Source organism: Ciona intestinalis, chromosome 2 (assembly GCF_000224145.3).
Source record: "Ciona intestinalis chromosome 2, KH, whole genome shotgun sequence".
Taxonomy (NCBI): Eukaryota; Metazoa; Chordata; class Ascidiacea; order Phlebobranchia; family Cionidae; genus Ciona; species Ciona intestinalis.
In genome coordinates, this window is record NC_020167.2 from 147759 (window position 1) to 173008 (window position 25250).

Sequence of the window (25250 nt, forward strand, 5' to 3'; positions counted from 1 at the left end):
CAAAGTATTCCACAATCAGACAGTCACCATACAGAATTCCTTCATTCCCGCTCGCCAACCTCTCTGTTCATCTTTCCAACAACACCAACTGAAATTAAAAATTTAATTCATGAAATAAAACCAAAGTCTAGTAGTGGCATGGATGGCATTCCAGGCAAAGTCATTAAATCTACTCCTAATAACATCTTGATAGCACTATCGCATGTTTTTAATTTATCATTACAATCCGGAACTTTTCTTAAAGCCTTTAAAATCTCAAAAATAATTCCAATGTATAAAAAAGGTAAACCCGAGGATATAAACAACTATAGACCCATAAGCCTACTACTGGTATTCTACAAAGTGTTAGAAAAACTAATGTATGTACGAATTTGTTCTTACCTAGTTCGATCTAAAATACTCCATGATTGTCAATTCGGCTTCCGAAGAGGTCATTCCACTGATCATGCAAACTCCATGTTAATAAATACCATAACTAGAGAACTAGAAAATAAAAATTCAGTCCTAGGATTATTCGGACCCCTTTAAATACCGCAGTACACCAGTGCCTCCAGTGCCTCCAGTGCCTCGTGAAACTAATGTATCGCCACGTTTACGTTGTTTTGAACTAAACGAAATAATAATAAATGTTTATGACATCATAACACATATTAAAACTGTACAAGAGATACATGCAACCACCTCACCGTCAATGACGCACGTGTTTTTACATTTTACTGTTTTTGAAGCTCCATGTGACCACTGAGCAACGATGTCTGCACGTCAACTTTTTAATAAAACTATTCTGGCAATGATACGATTTTATTCCAACGTTTCGACGTCGTCTTCATCATGCCAAATCCACTTACCCTAATGCAGGCGACCTTAATAGGACGTCAAAACGTTGGAATGAAATCGTATCATTGCCAGAATGGTTTTATTAAAAAGTTGACGTGCAGAAATCGTTGCTCAGTGGTCACATGGAGCTTCAAAAACAGTAAATTGACGGTGAGGTGGTTGCATGTATCTCTTGTACAGTTTTAATATGTGTTATGATGTCATAAACATTTATTATTTCGTTTAGTTCAAAACAACGTAAACGTGGCGATACATTAGTTCTCACTAGGCACTGGAGGCACTGGAGGCACTGGAGGCACTGGTGTACTGCGGTATTTAAAGGGGTCCCCCAATGGCCAGTGCAACAACATATATAAATTTGAGGTAATGAAATTGTAATCATTATTATGTTTGAATGTAATTCATATTCCCGAGTGGTGGGGAAAAAACAGTACTGTGTTTTCTGTTTATACCTCATACCAGCTTACGAGTTACCACGTAGATAACTTTGTCATTGATTATTTTTTATGTATGGCTAAAGATTTTGACAATATTAGTGCCGGGTTGGAGAAATTGCCGTTAAGTGTCATGCACAAGGACATTAACGCCCACAATGGTAACACAGACCTGCTTCGAAGGAAGAAGGGAGACTTCAATTTCAACTTTAATTATTTGACACGTTATTGGAGCGTTGCTGCTCGAGGTTGACCTTAACTCGAAATATTCACCAAATAAAATTTGCGTGAGGTGTATATTACTACGTTTACTCAAGCATTTCTCTCACCGAATCCTTCACAGAACTCTTCAAACGTAAGAAATCCGTTCCCGTCATTGTCCAGACTGTCAAATACGTCACGAAGCTGCTCGTCGCTAAGAGGGAGTTCCCCGTGTAATCTCTATCAAAAAAAATCGAGACATTTTGTTTTGGGGCAATTTTTAAACTTAAATAGCAAGAATTTAATGAAAACAAATACAGAAGCTTTTTTATTGAAACAAACAAACCAAAGTGTTGCATTAATTCCACGAAATGTTAACCCCAGTATATTCGCCCGAACACGCACAGGCCAAAAAACACAAACAGGTTATTTTGACAACCAAGTCTTTTTCCCAATGGTTAAAGCCAACAAAATCGTACGTGCGTAACGGAAAAGCAACAAAATGGTGTAGGCGTGTTGATATATATTTCGTCTAAATGAAGCCGCCATAGCGTTTTGAGGTAAATTCATAGCTTTGTTTATTCAGTACGTTGTTTCTCATCCACTTCTTATTTACTTCTTATTTAAGTTTAATATGCTCTTCGTTATACTTTAAAAGCGACAAGTGAAAAATATGTTAAGGTGTATTAAAACAAATACAGTATTAGTAAATACCCATTCAAGTACCAGTGGCAATAACACACACACACACAGAAGCAAGCAGTTTGACTTATTTAGCATCATTTACTTTTACTGTATAAACCTGCATGTCAACTTTGTTGATAAAACCTTTTCCCTCTTTATCACACAGAGCGAATAACTCTCTCGATTTCTCTTTTACCATCTCTTCAATGCTTTCCGCGCCTGATGGCTCGAACTGTAGTAGTGATGTCATCCCTGATTGTGACGTCATCCCTGGTTGTGACGTAACGTTCATATTTACTGACATCACCAACAAATGAATTATTTTATTGAAATATCACGTTCCGTCGATAACTTTCATTGTGTTAGATTTCTGCGGAATAAGCGTATATATATGGTAAGCATAAGTTGCCAAGAATTAGCAGAATTCAACAAATTGTTTTAGAAAGGCAACTAAACACAAAAAAAGAATATAAACCCACCCGCCGAAACCTGCCTGGGGCGACTAAATAGTTCTGTTACCAACTGTACTAATTTATATACTAAAAGGACATTTGTGCTTAAGTAATATATATAGAGAGTGTAAGTGAGTTCATATCAACACACGCACGTGTCCATTAGATTGAGCCTAAATGTTCTTTGACTTTCCCGTTTGCAGTAGATTTATTATTAAGTTAAGTTAAAAACAAAGACGAAACACCAAACAAACGTAAACCCTGCAAGGCATTAGCCATTTAACAATCTAAAATATAGCACTTGTTTGTTTAGCTACTTTAGCATATCCGGGAGTGTCGAGATTTCAAGAGGTCTGCCATCACAATATACTTGTGCCGAAAGCCACAAACGTGTTCGCTTGTATAACACCTGTTTTTGTTAACGGCCTAAAAACAAATTTCATCTGACTATTCTGTACTATAGCATATTTGCCGAGCACGTGAGTATAACTCATATGCTGCGGTTGCATCCCATAATACAGCCCTTGCTCTGCTTCTTTATCGGTGCTTACTCAAGTATCGTTCTATCGTTGTACAATTCACAGTTCGTTGAACTTAAATACTTAGTTCTGCCACATTATGACTGATCTCACGAGCGTAAAATCATTCCCACGAATCGACACGCTTTTTGCTTTTCGACCGCCTCAGACTACAGTTTTGTAAATTTATTTAATGGGCGTATAGGGGTCTTTCGAACTTTCAATACATACTGCCACATGTGAGCCTCACTAAGTCAACACACAGCTTCTCCTGAAAGAGTACGCAAACAATTAATAACCGTTGGAGTGGCATAGAGCGTGAAGCGAATCAGCTGGTATTACTAAATGACAAACAAAGAAAAAGTAAAACTTTTTTTATAGCATAATTGGCGTATTAAAATATATTCGCCTTTGACTGTTGTGTATTGGTAATAAGGCACGTTGTTAAACATTTATACGACTCACAACTATTTCACAAGGCATTGTCGGCTTCGCCTCGTAATGTATATACACCTTATTGATCGACATTCGCTCACTGCACTACGGATGACGTTATTTTACGAATTGCAAATTAGCTCATACGAATTGCAAATTAGCAGATTCATAGTATGTTGGAAACACATAATACAGTAACACCTGTAGTGTTAAAATTGCAATTTCAACTTACCTTCACTGCTTAAAATTAAAAAAAATAGGGCTTATTCCACAAATTAACAAACGCCAAACTGCAGGAGCAAAAATCTGAAACTGGCTTTACTTTTTTTTCAGGCAAGTTAGAGGCATTACATTCTGGAAAATCAAAATTTGGGTATTGATAGGTATGCTCAAATGTGACCTATAACTACCATCAAAAATTTAAAATACAAAACAGCTTTTGAAAAATATGAGTCACAAAATCGCAAATTCGACCGCTGGGTTAAAAACAATTGGCCGTGGCGCAATGCATGGGATTTCCCATAAGAAAAAAGGCGCTCAACTTTGATCGTTTCTAGTTTCTAAAAAACTAAAGATTTTTTTCTGATTTGGTATAACGAATGTTTCTTTTTTAAAACTATATAAAAAAAATTGTAAAACATAGACTTTATTGAGTTTTATTTTTCGATTGAACAAAGCAACATAATATGCTGACTCGGCACTTTTTTCCTTATTAGTTAATTTTTCGCACTTTTTTATATTGCAATGTTCATTACGTCTTACTAGTACTTACTGTACCATTTTTATAAAAAAAAAGTCAGTTTATGCTGAGTCAGCATAATCTGGTATGTACTTAGGTATATATGTATTATGTCCGGCACCGTGGCGTATAGTGGTTAGCGCGTCTGCCTGTAACCAATAGGTAATGGGTTCAAGGCTCGTCGCTGCTACCATTGTGGGCGTATGTGTCCTCGGGCAAGACACTTAACGACAATTGCTCCAAACGAGTGGTCACTAATCAAGAGTCTAAATTATCAGCCATACATAAAAAAAACCCCAAAAAAAATAATAACCCACGAAGTAACATACATGGTAACTCGTAAGCTGGCACGAGGTGTTAAAACCTGTGTGATAACGACTGTCGTTTTCCGGCCACGCGAGGATAAAGTAAGTTACATTCAATCATTCATATTATATAGTGTATTATATCTATTGATTCAACGAAAGAGGGTCTATAAAATCTATATGACCACTAACGTTCTCAACAACAAGAATGAATAAATGAATGAAATTTACTTTATCCTTGCGTGGCCGGTGTCGAATATTCGTTCCGATTGATATATTTGTACCGGTTGTATTGCGCATGCGGCGAGACGCTACTGTGCATGATAGTAGGTTGAAACAAATACACAATGACGACCCGGTGTCGCAGAAATATGGTTCTCCTAGAAAACTGGTTCCCATCACAGGCTATATTTATAACTTATTTTATGAGGAATCTAAAACTCTGGTTCCGACTAAAATAACAGTTGTTAGATGCGACATATTTCGTAAGTTGTGACCACTACCGTTAACACGTCATCCAGTGACCACTACCGTTAACACGTCATCATCAAGGATAAACTGCGACAAAACCTACATTTTCACATTAAATAGAATAAACTATATATAAAAACCTGTAGCCTATGTATGATTCGTTCGGAACCAGGTTTAAATATTTCTGATAAAAATGTACCGTGTCTACGCATGCGCAGTAGCCGATGGGAACCAGATTTCCGCGACACCGGTCCAAATATATTACGACCCTCTGTTGAAAACGTTCCAGACACGACGTTTACACGTTAAAACATTAGTTGTTTTTTTTTATTTTAAGTCAGCAGAACTGAATTGGTATATGTTATTTTTAACTTGTAGAAAAAGTAAGTATAGCACTAACAAACCTACTTTATAGTATACTAATATTTTTCCCCGGAACGTTTTTTAGCCAGTGCGTATTTATTAGAGCTCGTATTGTATTCGTTCCGACCTACTGCGCATGTGCAGTATAGCGTCTCGGCGCATGCGGAATAGCGCCCGGTACAAATAAATCAATCGGAACCAGTATATCAAGGCACCGGAATACGACAGTCGTTATAATACGGGTGTTCATACATCTACCTCGTGCCAACTTACGAGTTACCATGTATGTTACTTTGTAGGTGATTATTTATTTTTATTTATTTTTATTTTTTTTATGCATGGCTGATAATTTGGACTAGTCACCACTGGGTTGGAGCAATTGCCGTTAAGTGTCTTGCCTAAAGACACATACGCCGACAATAGTAGCAGCAGCATTTCTACCAATAAATTTCTGGCATTTTTGTTGTTTTTTGTTTGTAAATTGGCTTTATAAAAGTAACAACTATGAAGCTGGCTGCTGTGAGACTAATAGACCACCCATTGTTATAACGTATCGATAGATGGCGCAATTCCTAATAAAACAAAATCTTCGCAAAGGAGAATCTGCTTCTAGTTACGTAGTTTGATTACAGTTACATTTGGCACTTCGTTTACAGAAATTAATCTACCATAATTTGTATTTACCCAAGAAACTATAGGCTTGTTTAAAGTTACTGCGATATTAGCTGTATATTTAAATACAAAACGTTCGAATGCAATATTTATTTCGTTATGTCCAATGCAACATTAGATCCTGATCAAGTAAGATAATGCTTTGTTGTATATAAGTTAAACTATTTTTAGTTTACATAAACAACAACATCAACATAGTGAACACTGAAGTACTCTGACATTTAATTTGTACAACAATTATTTCACATAGGAATTTACCATTTTTAGAAGTTGCCAGCATAAATATTGACCGCTGTTTTAATTATACAACTGAATAATGAATAGTACAAGTAATTTATTTTACTTTTTTAATAACAATTTTTAATAAAAACAGTGTAGGCATATAAAGTTGTTGTATGTATTTAAATTTTTTCTGCATGTACAGCATCATAAAACTCAAACTGGTCGAAGCAGAATGCAGAATGGTTTAGAAAGTAAAGGTCAGACTGGAAGGAATGATGAGTTTGATTCAAGTTATATGCATCAAGCTAATGTGAATCCGGTTAGTTATTTAAAACTTTTAGTTGTTATTTATTCTCTTAACTTTATAAAATCTTTCTTAGGCTTATGGCATGGCACCAACCAGCGACTCCTACATGCCAAGTTATTATGGCCAGATGCCGTTTCCTTACATGGGAAGTTCAGAGTGGTCAACAGGGAGTACAGATAACATGCCGTATTTATCTGGATTTGGTGGGGAAGCTCAACAACACAGCTTTCTACCTGATGCCATGTTCAGTCACCCTCCAGCTGCACTTGGAAATACACCAGTTAGTTGGAATAATAACGTACGATCGAAAAACAGTTGATATAATTTTATTTTTCAGGCGTATTACAACCAACCGTATAATTTTTTTCAACATGGAACTGACTTTAGTCCGTGGGCATCACATAGCTCGGCACATGGGACTGGAATGCCAGAAACTCCTGGTGGAACTGGCTTCGGCCAGCAAACTGCTGCACCAACTTATAATGGTGATTATTATCCATCAATTATGCCGGCAACTCCGCATGATTATTTAGGTACTGGTGAAGCTATAGTTTCCAATGGTAGTGTCTTGGGTCATGGTGCCCCAGGTGCTGCGATACCAGGTGTTGGTGGAAGTACTGTCATGTCAAGTGGTGACCCTATTGGTAAACTACCCGTTGGTTCTTCATCAAATAGCATGAAGATGGTTGAACAGGGTATACAGAATATGGGACTTGGTATGTCTTCAATGTCTGGCGATCCTATGAAGCAAATGCAAGTAACTCCTGTCATTCCCATGCCTGGTGGGGGATCTATTGTGTCAGCAGGTGCACCACAAAATGCAACCAACATTAGTGGACAATCAAGCCAAAGCGCCAGTTCAAGTAACAATAGCACACCAGTGCCTGGTTCCAATGCACCAAAGCCAGTATCATGGGCAGCTATTGCATCAAAACCTGCAAAACCGCAACCTAAACCGAAAGCTAAATCGATGGTTGGGCCAGGACTACCACCACCTATTAAGCATAACATGGATATTGGAACTTGGGACTCTCAGACTCCAGCTAAAGGACCAGCGAAAGGTCAAATGCCAGGTCAACCAGGTGCCCCGCAGAGATGGTCGGCTCCACGGCAGGGGTAAGGTTTTGTTTTGTTTGTTTATGTTCCCAGTTTGTTTAATTGTGTTTGCTCTTTTTGACAGACCTGCAGATGGTTCAGTTTCATCGAATCACCATTCTGCAAATGCTGGAAACACAAACACTAATTTCCACTACAACAATGCACAAACTAAAGAAGAATCAGGAAATGAGGTGTTGGAAAAATTAAAAGCTGAAAATGACTACAACCCAAAACGGTTGACCATCGACGTTCGGAATGCAAGATTTTTTGTAATTAAATCGTATTCTGAAGATGATATTCATCGTTCTATCAAATACAACATTTGGTGCTCCACTGACCATGGCAACAAACGATTGGATGCAGCGTTTCGTGAACAGCAAGGACATGGCCCGGTTATTTTACTCTACTCTGTAAACGGTTCTGGTCATTTCTGTGGCGTTGCAGAAATGCTCACTCAGATTGACTACAGCAAGCGTGCTGGTGTTTGGGCTCAGGATAAGTGGAAAGGAAAGTTTCAGGTGAAATGGATTTATGCGAAGGACGTTCCTAACAGCCAGCTTCGTCATATTCGTCTTGAAAATAATGAGAATAAACCGGTGACAAACTCACGTGACACTCAGGAGGTTCCTGCAGAGAAAGGAAGACAAGTTCTTAAAATCATTAGTAGCTATAAACATCAAACAAGTATATTTGATGACTTTTCACATTACGAACGCCGTCAAGTGGAAGAAGAAGGTCTTCGTCAAAAACGTAATGAACTGGTAAGTGGAACAATTGTTTTCTGTAATTATAATTGTCCCATAATTTGTTTCACAAACTGATAATAGTTTTTTTAAAGTCTACAGTGACTAATTTATTTTACTAATGTCAATTAATATCCTGAAATTTTGTACATGTGTTTACAAAATTGACATTTTTATGCCTTTTAATTAATATGTAAGACTAAGATAAAGAATATTTAAAACTAAGATGTTTATGTTAAACAGAGATCTCGGGACAATCACAAAGAAAAACAATCAGCTCATCCAGACCAAGCGTCGCCAAAAAATTAATCAATTAGTTTTGTTAGTATGCCTAATTTAGTTTGTCACCACTGCTTAGCTGGAAACTTAATTTGTTTGTATAATATGAAGTGATTGTATTCTTTATTTCATTATGGCGTCTCGGTTTGGGCTGTTGTTGTGGAAATTTCAAACGTTGTGGTGGAAAATGTAAATTCTTTGCATGGTCATTTTACCTTAAAAAGAACACAATTATTGGTTAGTAGGGACTAAGGGTTACTAACTATGCGATGCCAGACCGTCCTACTACAAATATAAAATAATAAGAATGAACCACACCACAGATAATCATGATCATTTGTGCCTCATAACAAAGTTATTCAGTGCCACCACAATAATACCATCATTCGTAATCCATGCATAGTAGCGTAAGATCTCATTAGTTTGAATATTCGTTGTAAAATATTTATTGTTTTCTTGGTATCTGTAATAATGATGAGTGTCAAATCCTTGTTCCAACATACAAGGCAATCACTTGACCTTCATCTTCATTGAAAATTATTGGAACTATGCTAATAATTATGTAATGAAGTTACTTGCAAATTATTATGTAAATATAATCTTGGGCTTCGTTATCATCACAGCACGATGTGTGCAACCGCTGAAGTTTTCAGTGTTTTATTTCGTAGGTTGTTCTGTTCGTGTGTATTGGTTCCACTAAATTTCTATCGTATAACGAAATTAACATAATATAAATTCTTGTGTGGTGATTCATTCTATTTACTTTCTCAGACATTGATTGTTCAATTAGATTTTTTAGGACTGAGCCTACATTTTAGCACAGACTCACAGAGGTTATGGAGAAATTAAAATATGGAAATACTTTTGACATTTTATCCTGTATGGGTGGGGTAGACCATCAACCAACAAACAAAGTTGTCAGTGTGCAAACATTAAAGGGGCAGCAGTGCATAACATTTATGACTAAATATAGCAAAAATTAGAACAAATCAATGATTGTATGAAAAACAAATTTAGGAAAAAAATCTTATGTTAATATGGCATACGTGCAACACAACTTAAAAATATTTTTTTTAAGTGTTTTAATTACAATAATGTATTGTTTATGACATAAAATGAATAAATATCTTCTGTGTTATTTGTTTAAAAAATATTTTAATTTCAAATAGTTTGTGAAAGCTTGGTAACGTATTTTGTGAAAAGTTGCATTATTGCCATTGTAAAAGAAACAAACATAATTCATTTAATGTTTTAATTGCACAAATCTTTTATTATAGTTTTCTCATATACACAAATGCACTTTTTTTTAATAATTTTTTTTTTCCTGGTAAAATTCACAATAATCAAAAAACAGTTTAATGTAATCTCAAAAACACTGACTAAAACATAGGTAGCATTATGTGCAAACACCAAGCAATATTTAAAGAACAAAGTTGACAAATAGAACTTTTCTTGATTTGAAATATCATGAGATAAGATGTTCGTCGAATGAAGGAACAGGTTGGTAAGCAACTTCTCGCATCTTCAGGTTTTTAGATTTACATTTTTTCCTAAAAACAAGAAAAAGGAAAAATAAATTATACAATGTCAAATTTTGAATAAAGAAGATTGCAGAGTTTGCTGCTGTTGACCACTAAATCATGTATGATGACACATAAAATTAATTAGTTTGTTAAATCCCAAAGTTTCCATACTTACTTGCAACAAACAATGATGATAAGTAACCACGTTACCACCAATAGACAAGTCAATATTATGAAGATCAACTGTAAATGTGAAGCAAAGAAATCTGTACAAAATTAACAACATGTTATTATTTTGTCACTTAAAAAAAACAGTTCTCATTTAAATGTTTGAACTCATAGGGAAGATATTTCCAAATTTTTTCCATTCAAATGACCATAGAAACTAAATAAACAAGAAGTAAAGATGACGTGATGGTAAAAGTTAAAAACTATAAAATCATTTATTTAAGATGTTTAAGTTAGCTTTAATATATTAAACTAAAGTAGGTAGGTAAGGTAGCAGAGTAAAATAAAACATAACCTTCACCAGTTGTTGGTATTTTTCCACAATCTTGTGCGGGGCCACGAGGAAACATCTTCTGTGATTTTGTGACGAATTCATTCAATGAACAATTGAATCCACAGTCAAGTATGTTAAGTTTTATTGGATCACCGGTCGAATTTCTAATAAAATTAAATATAATTGTTTGGGGAGATAAAATTAATAATGCGTAATCAGCTGAAAATGAATCTTTCAACTTTGCAATATATTTGGTGGCTTTATACACTTTGTGACTGCTTACAAGTTAACAAAAGTGAAACCATGCAAGTGACCACTTTATTGTTTTTATACTATTAATAAAAAAAAATAAAAAATACTACTAACCAACTTTGCTATTAGTTAAAGGGACATATCAACACAAAATCAAACTGTGTATCTTGATACAAATGCTCAAACATAATGTAAAGTGTAAAGGTAGGCTACCACAAAAGTTGCAAACAACGAAACACTTCTGAAAAAATGTGTGCTAAAACCACAAATTCAACCATTGCATGGAATTTTTCATAAGAAATAGCATCACTCAACTTTGAATGTTCCTAGTTTTTTACCATTGAGAAAATTTATTTTTTTTCCGAATTTGGCATTATGAATATTCTTTGTGAATAAATAAATATTTGTAAAAAACAGGTTGTACTATGTTTTAATTTTTCAATGGAACATAGCTACGTACTATGCTGACACAGCACATTTTTATATCAAAATGTTTAATATGTCTCACTGGTACCCGCTGTACCATTTACTTGTGAAAAAAAAGGGTCATTCTTGTTAAAACGTGCTGAGTCAGCAAAATCTGGTATGTCACTTGGTTCAATCAGAAAATGAAACATATAAAAGTATAAATTTTCTTCAGTGGTTTAGAAACTAAGAACAGTCAAAGTTTGGTCACTTTTTTGTGGAAAATCTCATGGATTATCAAACGCCTGATTTTTACTCCAACCTGTTTTTATCAAAAAATTGTTGAAACTCTGTTGGTAGCTTTAGATAACAATTGAGCATTTCTATCTATATACAAATTTAAAAGTGGGTTGCCTAAGCCCTAAGGAATCACACAATGGTAGCATAAATGCCAACCCCACAAACGTATTAGGATAAAGTATTTAGTGGTGGTCACCTGTAATAACTTCGTACAATGTATTCTGGTGGGGAAGATGATTTATCTTTATAAACTTCTATCATAACACAAGCAGCAAATGGTGGAAGTCGATTATTGAAGCTATCCAAGGCAACCAATAATGAACCAATGGTTGTGTCATGCTGGGAATTTAAAAGGTTTATAACAAAGTAATTACTTTTAAATGAGTTAAAAACATATATGGCGAACAAAGATATCTATATCATGATAAAGTAAAAACTTACCGCAGAATATGCGATCACTTTATAACTTTCAGAACCATTGATACTATTGTTAATATTTGTAACAATTTGTTTGATCAGATTACCTGAAAAATTCCTTAATTAAGACCAGCGTACCTTGATCAAAAATTATAATAACATGCTAAATAAACACATTCTGCACAACCTTGTTGCATTACAATTCAGTAGATTAAAATAACAGATTTTTTTGCTGTTTTTTTCCAAATGTCTGTTTTCTATCACAACAATTAAACGGTGAATTTACAAACAAACAAAGAAACATTTGTTTCGGGTTGATGCCAAAAGTTTTAAGAATGATTTCATAATAAAAGGTAACTTATTTCAGTTACTTACCAGCTACAATTCTTCCAATATCTTCCCTGTATTTTGAATTCATACCACTGAACCTGATTAAAATGTCCAAAGCAGCAATCTCGTGCAGTTTGTCCATTACTGCATCACTCGCCCATAAAGGAAGGGTCTTTCCCTGTGTTTTCTATTTGACGAGCATTGATAACCTCAATTATGTTTTTAAACGTAGTATTTACCACATTATAATATAACTAATGTACAAAATAATAAACAGGGTCCAATTATTTAAAAATTAATGTTTTAAATATTCTCAAGTTCTCTTAAAACAGACAAAAATATCATACTATTATTAACAGCATTTAAAAGAAAAACGACAGTCAATAAAATACTTTACTGAGAGTTACAGCTGATTAATTAAAGGATTTGAAAATGAATAAGCTTGTTTATAAACCAACCTCTGTTATCAGGGTATCTAGAACATTCCAAGAACTTGTTAAGTTGACATTGTCATTACCCGACCAGAATGAGATATTTTTTAAAAATTCCTGAAAAGCATAAGTATATAAACGAATTTGCTCTTAGCCAAGTTAAGGCTGTAAAATATGTGTTTTAACTCACTGTGTATTTATTCTGTAGTTCAATATATTCCAAAGAGGAATACGTTTTCTCATGAAGTTGTTGCAACTTTGGGCAAGTAATGATCGGGGCCAACAGTAACTGCCAAAACAAAATTTAATGATTTATTTTTGGAGTTTTAAAATAATAAAAAAATCTAAATCATTTAAAAATTAGTTAAATCCCATATAACAAAAAACTTACAGAATCCAAGATTTTTGGCACGGTATGTATTGGTACAGGCTGCCATGATGTGTTTGTACCATTCCACTTTTGTTTTCCTTCTGGTGGAAACAAACCAGCCATGTTTGATTCAGCACTCATAAGTGTTCGATCAAAATCTGTACTTCGGATGTAAATCTGGCATGGGTTTAAAATCAACAATGTGAAATAAGAATATATGTACAAAACTGTTTTTTGAATCAAACACGAAAAATTGGATGAATTTTTTAGTGCGTCCTCGCCATGTGAACAACAGTTATTTTGGTCAATCATTCGTGACCACTGGGTTGAAGCAATGTCTGTTAGATGTCTAACCCAAGAATCTTAACAGAGCATTAGACTTGTTTTTTAGTAAAAATACTTATAGCATATATTTTCATTTTATTATTGTCATTCATACCTCACTTCTGTTGTATCGTCTACTAAGCAATGTATTATATCTTTGCTTCAAGTATGACCCAAGTTCATAATGTTGATGCATCCCAATCTAGAAACCAAACCAAATATTCTTACCTAAGTTCTAAACAATACTTAAATGAATGTAACTTATTTCTCCTTGTAATGCAGTCTTTTTATTACTGCTGTTTTGTCTCACAAACCTCGTGCTTGCTTACGTGTTACCACCTATGTGCTTTTATGATAAAATATTTTCTTTGGACTTTTTTATTGTATGGCCAACAATACGACAATCCATAACCATAAGTTACAACTGGGTTGTTGGAGCAATTATTGTTAAGTATTCTCACAAGGATATTTACACCCAAAATGGTAGCAGCATTGAGCCTTTCTATACCCTCGATATTATCAATCATACCAAACTTCTGTTGGCAGTTTTATACAGTAAAGTTCAAGATATTTTGCAGTTCAAACTAACTTGTGTTAGTTGTCCAAATCCTTGAGGCCACATAGTTTGATTAAATGGATCGTTCTTGTATGAATGTATTGCACTTCTTGCACCATGCCTCCACAGCTAAACAACAATTAATTGATTAGAATAAAGGAGAAATGAAATAACCTCCAACGTACCAGATTAGAGAAAACCAATTCTTCATCTCCATAAATGGGCATCGAAAACATGCAGAGAATTGTAAGTAAATTCAGAAATACTCGTCCGAACATTTTTAAATTTAAATATTCACTTGATTCTATGACTGTTGAAACAAAGAATTCAAAACCACTGATTAATGTTTCATTAAAACAAACATTTTAATAAAAAAATGCATATTAATACAGAAAGTCAAATCTATAATAGGTAGTATAACCACTGCAAACCTTTTGGAATCTGTTCATGATATAATGGTAGGGATATCCTGGGTATAATGCTCAATCAAATCATTTCCATAACCAATTAATTAAACTTAGTGAGTCAACCATCTGGTTGGCACATTCATTATTAATATACTTTGTTCGGAAACAAATTCCTTAATTGGGTGGATTTATATTTGGATAAGTTTATAAACAATGAACTTGTTTGTATTTTAATTGATTCCTATTCATTTTCGCTATTGCAGAAGTAACGAAGGTGAAGAATATTTCAGTTTCAATTAAATATTCAGAATACAAAGTAAGGCAATCTTGGTATAGCAATAGCATAAATGTCCATTATTTGAAATAGGCAGCCAGCAACACTATGATTAACATTTAAATAGAGCTTCAAATCTATAAACCAAAGGGTCAGGTCAAGCCATACAAGGTAATGCCAGAGTTAGCATTTTACTCTGATTTACTGCATATGTGCAAATCGAGACACACTAACACTGAAAGTAAATAAAACAAGATGAACAAACCACACTAATGTCCATTAAAATAGTTCTTCTGCAAACCGATTTAAAAACACAACTATTTTTTAAAAATTGCACTCAACGTTCACGTCAATAAAACAATAGAAAAACAAAGTATTCTTATATTTTCTCACCTTCAAGTTATATGGTAACTTATAAGCAGAAAAAAAAGAAAAAAAAAACATTTGTGTTATAACGACCGCTTTCCCACTATGCTATGGTAAATAGGTGCCATTCATTCATATTTTAAAAAAGTGGTTTTATACTTTTTTTGAACAAACACAATGTCCAACTAAAAAAAAAACAAAACAACAATTTACTGGCAGCTAAAATAGAAATGCCCAAAAGCTTTATAAATCACAGTTTGACATTATTTAATAAAATCAACATTATGTTTATCGTTGAGAGGCAAAGATTCGTAAAAAGATGAGTTGTTTCGTCTCAACCTGCAAGTTGATTGTGATGTAATATTAGAGTGTCATAAAAGTTTTATCGCCATAGACAGCCGCCCGCTCGTAACCTAGAGGTTATTGGTTCAAGTCTTGATGTTACTGGTGTTGGGTATATGTCCTTGAGCAAAACACCTAACGTCCATTGCTACCCTACAATCACCTTTGGGTCCAAATTGTCATATATACAGAAAAACAATTACCCACAAAGTTAAATATGTGGTACTTATAAGCGGACACTCTGTGTATGAAACAAAACACCTGTGTTATAATGACTGTTGTTCCAGCAAGGGAAAATGAGTTACATTTATTCATTAACAATAAGGGTAACTTACTTAAAAAGAATAATTCCAAATATGATCCAAGTGATGACTAACAAACAACATAATGCAATGTCATCGCCAGAACTTATGTGGAAATCTGTAAGCAGTCAATGTATTAAACACACAGGTAAATGTATGTAAGTTAATATTCACAGTAATGATTGTTTGACCCCACACTAACAAGTAATACAAATATGTATTTGAAAACAGACGTTCACAAAAATGTTTATAACTTCATAGACGATAAAAGCTTTTAAATTTGGCTTTGTTTGAAAGAAAAAGCGCATCATGGCATTTGAAAGTTTTTATTAAACTTTGTTAAAAACAGTGAATTATTTTTTAGGAATATGTTTTGTAAATTACAACAAAATCAATGTTTTAACTTTATTCTGTCAACGAAAGGCAATTTTATTAGATCTTTATGTTGCTCTGGGCTTCTCCCATATTACCAGTTAAAAATTAGTTTTATAAAAGTGCAGCTGTTTTTACAGTTTTTTGTTTTAGTATTACGGAGCAATTTTTACAATGATGTTGTTTCTGTATGTATCGTCCAACTTTTTTTGGTTATGTTGTAATTTATATTAAAAATGATTTTGGGCAAGTTTTGCCAAGATTTCAGTAAAATCAACTTTTCACATAGGACGCCATATGGATCTGATTATAGATGACATAATAATTTTGTTGATGTCATTAAGCAAAAAATCCTTTTAATTGGGTTGTAAACTAACCAGGAAACAACTTTGCAATGAATTATTCTTAAATATTCCAACACAAAACAAAATTATATATAAATACAAAATTTCTACAAAAAATTAAATATTGCACATGACTCATACTTACTGATAAATGTTGAATCTAAGGAACATTCTTTGTCTAAATCATCAACAATAATATTTCTCGTCAGTTGAATGAACTTAGAAACAGGACAAATATGTCCACATCCAAGAAAATCAAGTGGAAATGGTTCAATGGTTGAGTTTCTGTAAAATGAATTGTTATTGTCATGATTCCAATCAGCAGATGGCAATTCACAAATTGTGAATCGTTTACAGTCGGTCCAACTACTTCCCATCTAAATTATGACCCAACATTGTGAAACTTATGATAAAACATTTCGAAGCTAACCATTCACAACTGTAAATGTACTTAAGCTACAAAACTCGTGTGTTCCAACTTCCAAGTCATGGGCAAGTGAATTGCTATTGTGATGTAAATAATCCCCATGTCACTTCATGTGTTGTAAACCATCCACATGTTAACCAACATAATGAAGTATTCAGCGTGTGAATATGTACTATGTCGTACCAAGCGCTAGGTTTGTCTATAGAGGCCAATGATAGTTTGGGACAGACTACTTCTAAGTTAGATTAACTTTATTGCCATATAAATGGAAGTGGAAATATAATTGTTGTTGATGTTGCTGATGCACATGAAAACCAATACATGAAATATAAGTAATTGTTATTCTACTCTTTGTAACATGAACTCATGTGTATCGTCGAAATAACTTGATTTATGCTGCAATATGTAGGATAAACAATAAACATGAGACAAACCGATAAAATGCTTTGATATAATATCCTGATGTTGAATTGTACATTTCTATAATAACTGTTGATGCAAATGGTGGTGGCAAGTTGTTGAAACAAGCCAATGCAACAAGCAATGCTGATAATGTTGTGTCATGCTGAGAAACATATATATTATGCCTTATGGTGAATCATTTTAGCAGTTCTAAGAATCAAAACATTATTCCATTCTGTGATAGTGAAGTTCTATGCGAGGCATGGAACCTGAAACTTAGATCAGTGTTGTACAATAAACCAACACCCAGGGTGTTACCATATTCAAATTTTGAATTCAATTCCTGAAAACACCAGATTGTCTGTTCACAGGTTCTTGAACTAAAAGTATGCAAGATATATCGAAGGGGAGATTGCTATGACCATGTGATCCATATATGAGCATGCAATAATCATAATGTTGCTGTAACAAATATATATATGGCGTAAAAACAAGAACTCACAGCAGAATAAGCAACAACTTTGTAATTTGAGCTTCCATTGATGTTTAATTTAATGTTGTCAATAATTTGTTTCACAAGCAGCCCTATAAACAATCAAATAAAAGTAAGAAATTAAACAAAAGCAAGTTAAATAACTTAATCCACACCCTAACCCTGTATATGAACCATTAAAAAATGTGGTATATATTTTAAAATAAATAAAATGCATTACAATGATGAGAGCAAGGTTAAAAGTTAGATATTTTGCTTCCAAATATGACAATCAAAATTGACTTATATAGAATCAGTATAATCTAAAGTCTTAAAAAATACAGTCAGTTATGTGTAGCCAGACAGAATATCCTGTACTGGTCCGTCATATACAATCCATTAACCAACTACTGATAGTAACTAAAATTGAAAAAAGTTAATACATGAGCGTTATAAGTGCAGACCTGGGCTGGCACTTAGGCAGGGTATGTGGGCTTACCCAGGAATTTTGTAAACCCTGCTAATTATTAAATAACTAATACTTTCGATTTGTTTCATTGGAATAAAAGTCCAGATATCTCGTGCCTCTCCTGCTCAAAAAGTTTGGCACTTATGGATTCTGTTATACAAATAATAACACATGCACCAGTTACCTCCATTAATCCTAGCCATCGGTATCCTATAATGAACAGGTAGGCCTCCAAATTTCACCGACATTTCAATTCCAACAATTTCACGAAAAGTTTTAAGAACAGATTCAGAAACCCAAGTTGGAAGTGTTAGGTTTGCTGCATCCTATAACAACCGTATTTATCATGGTTAAACCTTACAACACATGTCAGAGCAATAAAGCACATGATGGATGAATGTAACTTATTTATCCTCGTGTTGGGTGCAATAATAGTCACTACAATACTCGTGTTGGCGTGTTCTGTTTCAAACACAAAGCTTTTGAGTTACCTGGTACTGATAGAAAACTTTGTGTAATAATTTTTGGAATATTTTTTTTAAAGTACAGCGGACAACTGAGACATAAGGACCACTGGGTTGGAGTAATCACAGTTGAATGCACAATAAAATAAACAATGGTAGCAGAGTTAAGCCTCGACCTATTTCCTTTGGGATAGACCTGGAGCGCTGACCACTTTGCCATGCCGGCGGTGCACATTGTTACATGGTATATAATATACCTCAGCAGTTTTCCCACCACGCAAGGATAAGCAATGAACATCAACACAATATTACCAACCTCACATATTATGGGATCACTTATTATCCAAAGATTATTCAAGTTTAATTCACCCTTCCATTGAACATCAGCAGCAATTTGTTTGTAAAACCCCTGAAAATACAACTTGATTAAAATGCACAATATGATTAGAAAACACAAGATAAAAAGAATTAAGCAATATCGTACTCTTCAGTCTTATCCATAAAATAACAATTTATAAAAAAACAAGAAATTAATGAACAATAAAGCAAAAATACAATTTTCATAATTGTCCTTGTATTTTAAAGCCACCACAGATATGACTTACCTGATATTTCACATCCACAGCTTTATATTCCTTGCTTGCAAACACATCTTTAAGCAGTTGATTGTATTTTAAATTACATTTTGTCACTGGAAATCTTAGAACCTAAAAAAATATTTTGAGCTTTTAATTTAAAAAGAGAACCGACGACCATTCCCTACTAGTTTATTTCTTTTATTATAAAAAAATTATCACTTAACATGAAACATTTAATGAGTAGAATTAGAATGTTAATACCTTAAACTTATAAAGTAAACTGTTTTATAACATTTTTAAATGCACTTGTCACGGATAAAAATTCAAATTACGTGATTACCTTAAAAGTTGTTAAGCAATATTAAAAAAATTACAACACTTCAACAATTACTGTTTAACTGGCTGCATAATGTCACCAGCTTACTGGTCTAAATATTTCATTTTTTTGTCTTGTGTTTCCATCTCGATGCTGTTTATGAATAACCTTATCGACTATTATCATATATCGACAATATATTGTGTATATTTACCAATTGAAAAGCAATAATCAGTAGACAATTGTTGCATATTCTCTATACATCTAAACAGTCATGGAGAGTTACACTCTAGCTAGTATATAAATTAAACAAAGAAACATAAATCTAAATGAATTAACATACTTCTTCCTGAGGTTTTGGCACGGTATGTATTGGCACAGGCTGCCATGATGTGTTTGTACCATTCCACTTTTGTTTTCCTTCTGGTGGAAACAAACCAGCCATGTTTGATTCAGCACTCATAAGTGTTCGATCAAAATCTGTACTTCGGATGTAAATCTGACATTGATTTATAAGATATTTGTTAATCTTCATATAGTTAGTCTCAATACAAACCTTACAGCAAATATATATAAAACAATTGTCTTGGAAAAACACAGTCAATTTATCTACACATGTTACATCATTATTTGAGATAGGAAAAGAGAAGTATGCATAATGCCTTAATAACAATAAACTATTTATAAATGCAACTAATAGCCCATAAACGAAAATAAATTAATACATTCTAATTGTTAAAAACTAAGATATAAACAAATTATTTTGTTTTAAACAAACCAATTTGTTAATAAATTTATTTAATGTTCTTGTTTGTTAAAGCTAGCATTTATATGTGAAATGTATTATTAGCATAATAAAACATATCTAAATATTAAAAATTCCTACCTGACTTCTGTTGTAAAAAGAAACATTTAGAAAAGAATGATAACGTTCTCTAAAATATTGACCCAATTTATAATGTTGTTGCATTCCAAGCTGAAACAACATTAACAAATATATTTTATTTGTTTAACAATATACCTTATGTATATAAACGCCCAACCTGTGTCAGTTGGCCAAAACCTTGAGGCCAAACACGTTGATTATTATATGGGTTCGTTGGATAAGTACGCACAGGACTTCTGGCACCGTGTCGCCATATCTAAAATATAAACACAATATTCAGCTTTGATATTATTAGTTATGCTAATAAAGTTTATTTTATACCAAGTTAACAAATACAAGTTGATCGTCCTCACTTGCTGCCAATCCAACTATGTTAAATAAACAGAACAGAAAGCAAATAGTTGAAACCCTTGGTGAGACATTTTTCCTAATGTGCGTTTTTGTCATGCTAATCGGAAGTAAAAATTTTATCTATAAAATGTAAACGGCATTGTTACAAAGTAATAATAATCTTATGTTGCCAATTCTTTCGTGTAACTACAACTTAAAAAAGTGAGCAACAGAAATCAGGTTTTACACATAGTTTTGTAGTTTGTACTACTAACGAAGTAAACATTGAACATGAAAGACTTCATCGTTGGTTAGGAAGATATTTCAATTGATGTCCAATCAAATTCTTTATACCACTTTTCAAATTCAAGTGTTCGTTTAGTTTGTTCATTAAAATATTCTTCATGTGGTTTCCTCCATAACTGAGGTTCTGCATCAAGCATTCCACCCAAGATTTCTCGCCCAAAATAAAATGGAAAGTTGATTTCATCCTCGACCACGTGTCCAAAACCACCATCCAGCCCAAACTCAACAGCAAAATACGGCAGGCCGGCAGGAATTTTGTCACAAACACTTTTTCCACGAGTGTCTATCAGTTTTTTGTTCTGTGACCACTCAGTCTCACATTCCTGAATCGCTTTCTTAAAATAAATCGGAGCAACATCACCAAGTTCTTTTGGGAGAGGAACACATTCAACTACAAAATGATGCGATTTATTGAGCATGATACAAGTTTGCATAAAAATACAATCACTGTCTTGTTTTAAAAACATATTCCTAAGTGACTGCATAAACTTTCTTATTTCATCCCAAATGTTTTCATCAAGTGAAGTCCCCGTATTACAGTGGTGCATGGGAACAATAAGACAGTGACCAGGCTGCAGAGGACGATGTGACGGCAACCGTAAATAACACACACGCCCAATCGCAATTATCAAGTGTTTAGGATTTTCAGAATTCCCAAAACAAAATTTGCAACTTTCCAAGCGGCGCATGAGGCGTTGATGATTCGCGATTGCTCGTTTTCTGTTCCTTGCATCTTCCTGCGTCGACGAATTTACTTTTCCGGCTTCTGATTCAAACATGTCATCCAATGTAAAGTGTTCACCATCTGCTCCTTTGAACAACTTCGATGTCAAACGAGACATAGTTTGTGTTTGATCTTCAGCAGCTCCTGTTTTCTCTCTTTCAACCAATTCTTTCAAAGTAAAGCGATCATCATCAGCAAAGTATCTTTCTCTTACCCCATCCTTATCATGAACTTTCACTTTCTTTTTCTTCAGCTTTTTCGGGACAGAGTCAAATGAAAGTTCGGACTGAGTGACAGGCCACGACTGACCTGTTTTATTTGTACGAGTCAGAACCACTTCTTCATCACTACTTCCACTTGAACTAGATGAACTATCTTCATCTTTATGTGAGGAACTTGTTGTTGTTTTGGAAGGTGTTATATTAGAAACACTTTCTGCCTGTTTTGAGGACTCTAGTTTCAGTTTAAGCTTTGTCACCAAAGCATCATTTCCCATTAACTCAGCTTTAATAATTTTGGCAGCAATCTTATTCTTTTCCTCTTCAGTCAGTCTAGTTACAGAATTAGAAACTTGTGGGGTGACAATACTGCTTGTAGTTCTTTTAACCTCTCTTTTAACTTCTGCACACCTTTCGGTTTCAACATTTTTCTCACTTTTATCATCACTCCTTTCATATTTAGAATCTTTAGTTTGAGCTTTAACATCTTCCTTTACCTTTGATGCAAAAGTTTTTCCTTCATAAGTTGTTGAAGTTGGTTTAGAATCATGTTTCTTCCATGCAGAATGAGAATCTTGATACGATTTGTGTCGTGATGTTGGATACGATTTATGTTGTTGTCTATCATCATCAGATGGTTTTAAAAATCGCCTTTTTTCCGATCGTTTAGGTTGATTACCACGACAACTGCTGCTATTTGTTTTTTCAGCTTTAGACAACAAATCTTGGAAGGCTTCCCAAGATCCATAACGATCCGCTGCAATTTCCTCTACGCTCCTACCTGTCTCCTTACTTTGCTCTTGCATTCTCTTCAAAGATCGCTTCAACCAACTAGCATCAGGAACTAGAACAGATGACTTTTTCTCTTCCGAAGGCAATCCACAACCTCCAGATTTCCAATATGGATTAAGTTCCTTTTCATGCTGACCCGCAGATTCAATGGATGACAAGGATTTTAAAGATTTACTAAGTTCTTCTGTTTTCTTTCGTTTCTCTTCCCTAATGTCTGCAGATGTCACTGTTTTTATTCCAGCTAAAAAATCTTCTTCCTTCCAATTATCTTCTTCATGTTGTCCTTGTGGCGAATGTTTCTTTTCCACCCACATGTCTTCACTTGCTTCACTTTCACCACTGGTTGATTCACGTGACGGTTTTTTCTTTTTATGCTTTTTATGTTTTTTATGTTTTTTTTCCTTCTTTGAAAGCTTTGGAGGATTGGAACCAACTCGCTTCTCCAGTGATTTCAACATCCATTGATCTTCACCTCTCCTCTTACGATCTTCTTTCTTTTGTTGTTGTTTCACGCTTAGAGATTTTGCAGCTTCCAAAACCTTTGCACGTTGTTGGTTTAATATTCTTCTTTCCTCATCAATATCACGTTTACTTACAAAACTAGCCATCATCTGTAAAATCTAAGCACACAAAATTAGGTTAAATTGTAAATACATACATGCGAACAAATTTGCTACTTTCAATTTTAATAAATAAAATACCGCTTTAAACATATACACGCTATACAATTTTTTTTAATAACACTCCTAATTGTTGCAGCTAAAATATCCAACATTGCTTAATAAACATCAACTATGTTTATATCAGTCATTATTTGAATCAAACCACACACAGACTGCCAGCACTATAGTTTCTATAAATTGAATATTGAGCACAAATTAGACTTTAAGTAAAGTTATACATAATTAAAGTATTTTATGAACCTAAACAGAAAAAAATAATATTCCAATTAAACACAAATCACAAAACACTGAAAAAATTAAAACAGGTTTGTTTTGAAGTTTTAAGGTGAATTACAAAAGAAATGGGACAATTGCTTTGCGACCACGTGGGTAGTTGGAAAACTCTTGTTTGTATGCCCTGTGTTTTCCCAATGCCCATATCGCCATTTGTACAAAACCAACAGTGGCAAACAACACACTAACTGCACATTGAACCATTATTGCAAATGCAATCCAAGCTCCAACTTCATATGTGTAGTTGGGACAAGAAACAAAGTTAAACATGCCTGTAAACGGATTCGTGGAAGGAAAAGGAATTTTTCTTTCTTTTGAGCCTTCTGGTCTCAGATTTCTTAAAGCAACATGGATAGAATAGTTTCCTAATTCACAGAGGATGAAAATAACTAAACCAACATAGATCTGCACATCTCCATATATGGCAGGGGTGTATTGTGGATGGTTTATTAGGTAAGCTGGCCAAGCAGCGAATGTCCAATAGTATGAACAGTTCTTGAACAGATTCTTGATCGGCATGGTGCCATGTGAAAATCTATGAATAAACTTTGTTTCCAAAACTCGTTTGAGATAATGAAATGAGTGGCAGACTGCTGCAATGTGAACAACTTGATGCTTGCTACTTGTAAATGCAAAGCTTTCGCCGTAGATGAATGGTAAGCGAAAATAAAACAGAAGGTAGATAACCAATGGACCTGCATATTCACAATAAAAGACAGTGGACCACCCAAGCTGTGTACCTAAATCTTTGAAGTAAAGAGTGTTATCCTTTCCCAAGCTGCATTTACTCAAAAACTCAGAATCTTTCAGCGATTTTCCACGTGGTTCCACACGAAAGGACTGACGAGATGGATAAAGTTTTGGAAACTTTTTATGAAAAATTTCCTTTACAATTTCAACACTGGCGCTTGCAGGAACTCTTTCCAAAATACAGATTTTGTTCTTTGTCTTGGAGTCCAGAATTTGCAATTCCATTTCAACGTTAAGTAGTAACAACACTAATGGAAAGTAAGTGACAATGGTTGTCTGGTAGATATAACAATGCTTAGTGAATAGAAAAAGGTGGGTAGTAGTACTATTACTAGTGAAGATCAACTAAGTTTAGGTTAGTGGTTAGGGCGTAGCAAATGACATTTTTTCAAATATCCATCAAAAACAATTTAGTATAACTTTACAAAGTATATATATATAAAGTATTGTACAGTTCCCAATTAATATTAAAACATATATATACATACACGACCACCAAATTTTAATTTTTCTCCCAGCATCACATTGGGTTCCATCGCAATTAGATTATTTGACTATAAACGTTTAGAAATACCCGTGCATA

General features: G+C 34.0%; 6 protein-coding genes and 2 long non-coding RNA genes across 10 annotated transcripts in view; 2 read left to right on the forward strand and 6 right to left on the reverse strand.

Annotated features, from left to right (window-relative positions):
• Nucleotides 1–620, forward strand: part of LOC113475794 — an 873-nt gene extending 253 nt beyond the window's left edge. Inside the window, exon 2 of the long non-coding RNA XR_003397571.1 lies at nt 564–620. This is a non-coding gene — a long non-coding RNA (uncharacterized LOC113475794). The remainder of the gene's footprint in view (nt 1–563) is intronic.
• The window catches only part of LOC100178393 (ras and EF-hand domain-containing protein homolog), a 10582-nt gene extending 8017 nt beyond the window's left edge, over nt 1–2565 (reverse strand). Inside the window, exons 1-2 of one of the 3 annotated variants that reach the window (XM_026840628.1) lie at nt 2275–2565; nt 1601–1712 (exon numbers count right to left, since the gene is read on the reverse strand). In XM_026840628.1, coding sequence (XP_026696429.1) covers nt 1601–1712; nt 2275–2460 — 298 coding nt within the window. In that variant the 5' untranslated portion in view covers nt 2461–2565. Of the gene's footprint in view, nt 1–1600; nt 1713–2186 lie in introns of all 3 variants that reach the window. The other 2 variants (XM_026840629.1, XM_026840630.1) reach the window with 2 other exon arrangements.
• LOC113475793 lies at nt 2–822 on the reverse strand. Its single transcript, XR_003397570.1, has 3 exons — nt 687–822; nt 382–607; nt 2–88 (listed from the first exon to the last, which is right to left on the reverse strand). It is a non-coding gene; the product is annotated as an uncharacterized LOC113475793 (long non-coding RNA).
• Nucleotides 2566–6092: 3527 nt separating the features above from the next.
• Nucleotides 6093–9509, forward strand: LOC100176124 (YTH domain-containing family protein 3). The gene is made up of 6 exons (XM_002130847.5): nt 6093–6240; nt 6536–6652; nt 6714–6920; nt 6978–7756; nt 7821–8499; nt 8725–9509. Exons 1-6 carry the CDS (start codon nt 6211–6213, stop codon nt 8788–8790), a joined length of 1878 nt encoding a protein of 625 aa, XP_002130883.2. The 5' UTR covers nt 6093–6210; the 3' UTR covers nt 8791–9509.
• Nucleotides 9510–9947: 438 nt separating this feature from the next.
• LOC100176080 (prostatic acid phosphatase-like) lies at nt 9948–17818 on the reverse strand. Its single transcript, XM_002130922.5, has 13 exons — nt 17725–17818; nt 14356–14480; nt 14204–14299; nt 13730–13816; nt 13312–13467; nt 13111–13209; nt 12948–13037; nt 12535–12676; nt 12184–12266; nt 11939–12081; nt 10807–10949; nt 10459–10549; nt 9948–10310 (listed from the first exon to the last, which is right to left on the reverse strand). Exons 2-13 carry the CDS (start codon nt 14446–14448, stop codon nt 10226–10228), a joined length of 1308 nt encoding a protein of 435 aa, XP_002130958.1. The 5' UTR covers nt 14449–14480; nt 17725–17818; the 3' UTR covers nt 9948–10225.
• On the reverse strand, nt 14792–21059 carry LOC100186286 (prostatic acid phosphatase). Its single transcript, XM_002131073.5, has 12 exons — nt 20913–21059; nt 20749–20847; nt 20592–20681; nt 20049–20204; nt 19417–19518; nt 19128–19220; nt 18532–18673; nt 17909–17991; nt 17439–17569; nt 16723–16862; nt 15895–15979; nt 14792–15556 (listed from the first exon to the last, which is right to left on the reverse strand). Exons 1-12 carry the CDS (start codon nt 21036–21038, stop codon nt 15481–15483), a joined length of 1323 nt encoding a protein of 440 aa, XP_002131109.1. The 5' UTR covers nt 21039–21059; the 3' UTR covers nt 14792–15480.
• Nucleotides 21060–21061: 2 nt separating this feature from the next.
• On the reverse strand, nt 21062–23592 carry LOC100186334 (CWF19-like protein 2). The gene has a single exon (XM_002131019.5). It carries the CDS (start codon nt 23570–23572, stop codon nt 21233–21235), a length of 2340 nt encoding a protein of 779 aa, XP_002131055.1. The 5' UTR covers nt 23573–23592; the 3' UTR covers nt 21062–21232.
• Nucleotides 23581–25009, reverse strand: LOC100183960 (very-long-chain enoyl-CoA reductase-like). Its single transcript, XM_002131054.4, has one exon. It carries the CDS (start codon nt 24890–24892, stop codon nt 23975–23977), a length of 918 nt encoding a protein of 305 aa, XP_002131090.1. The 5' UTR covers nt 24893–25009; the 3' UTR covers nt 23581–23974.
• Between the last annotated feature and the right edge of the window lie 241 nt (nt 25010–25250).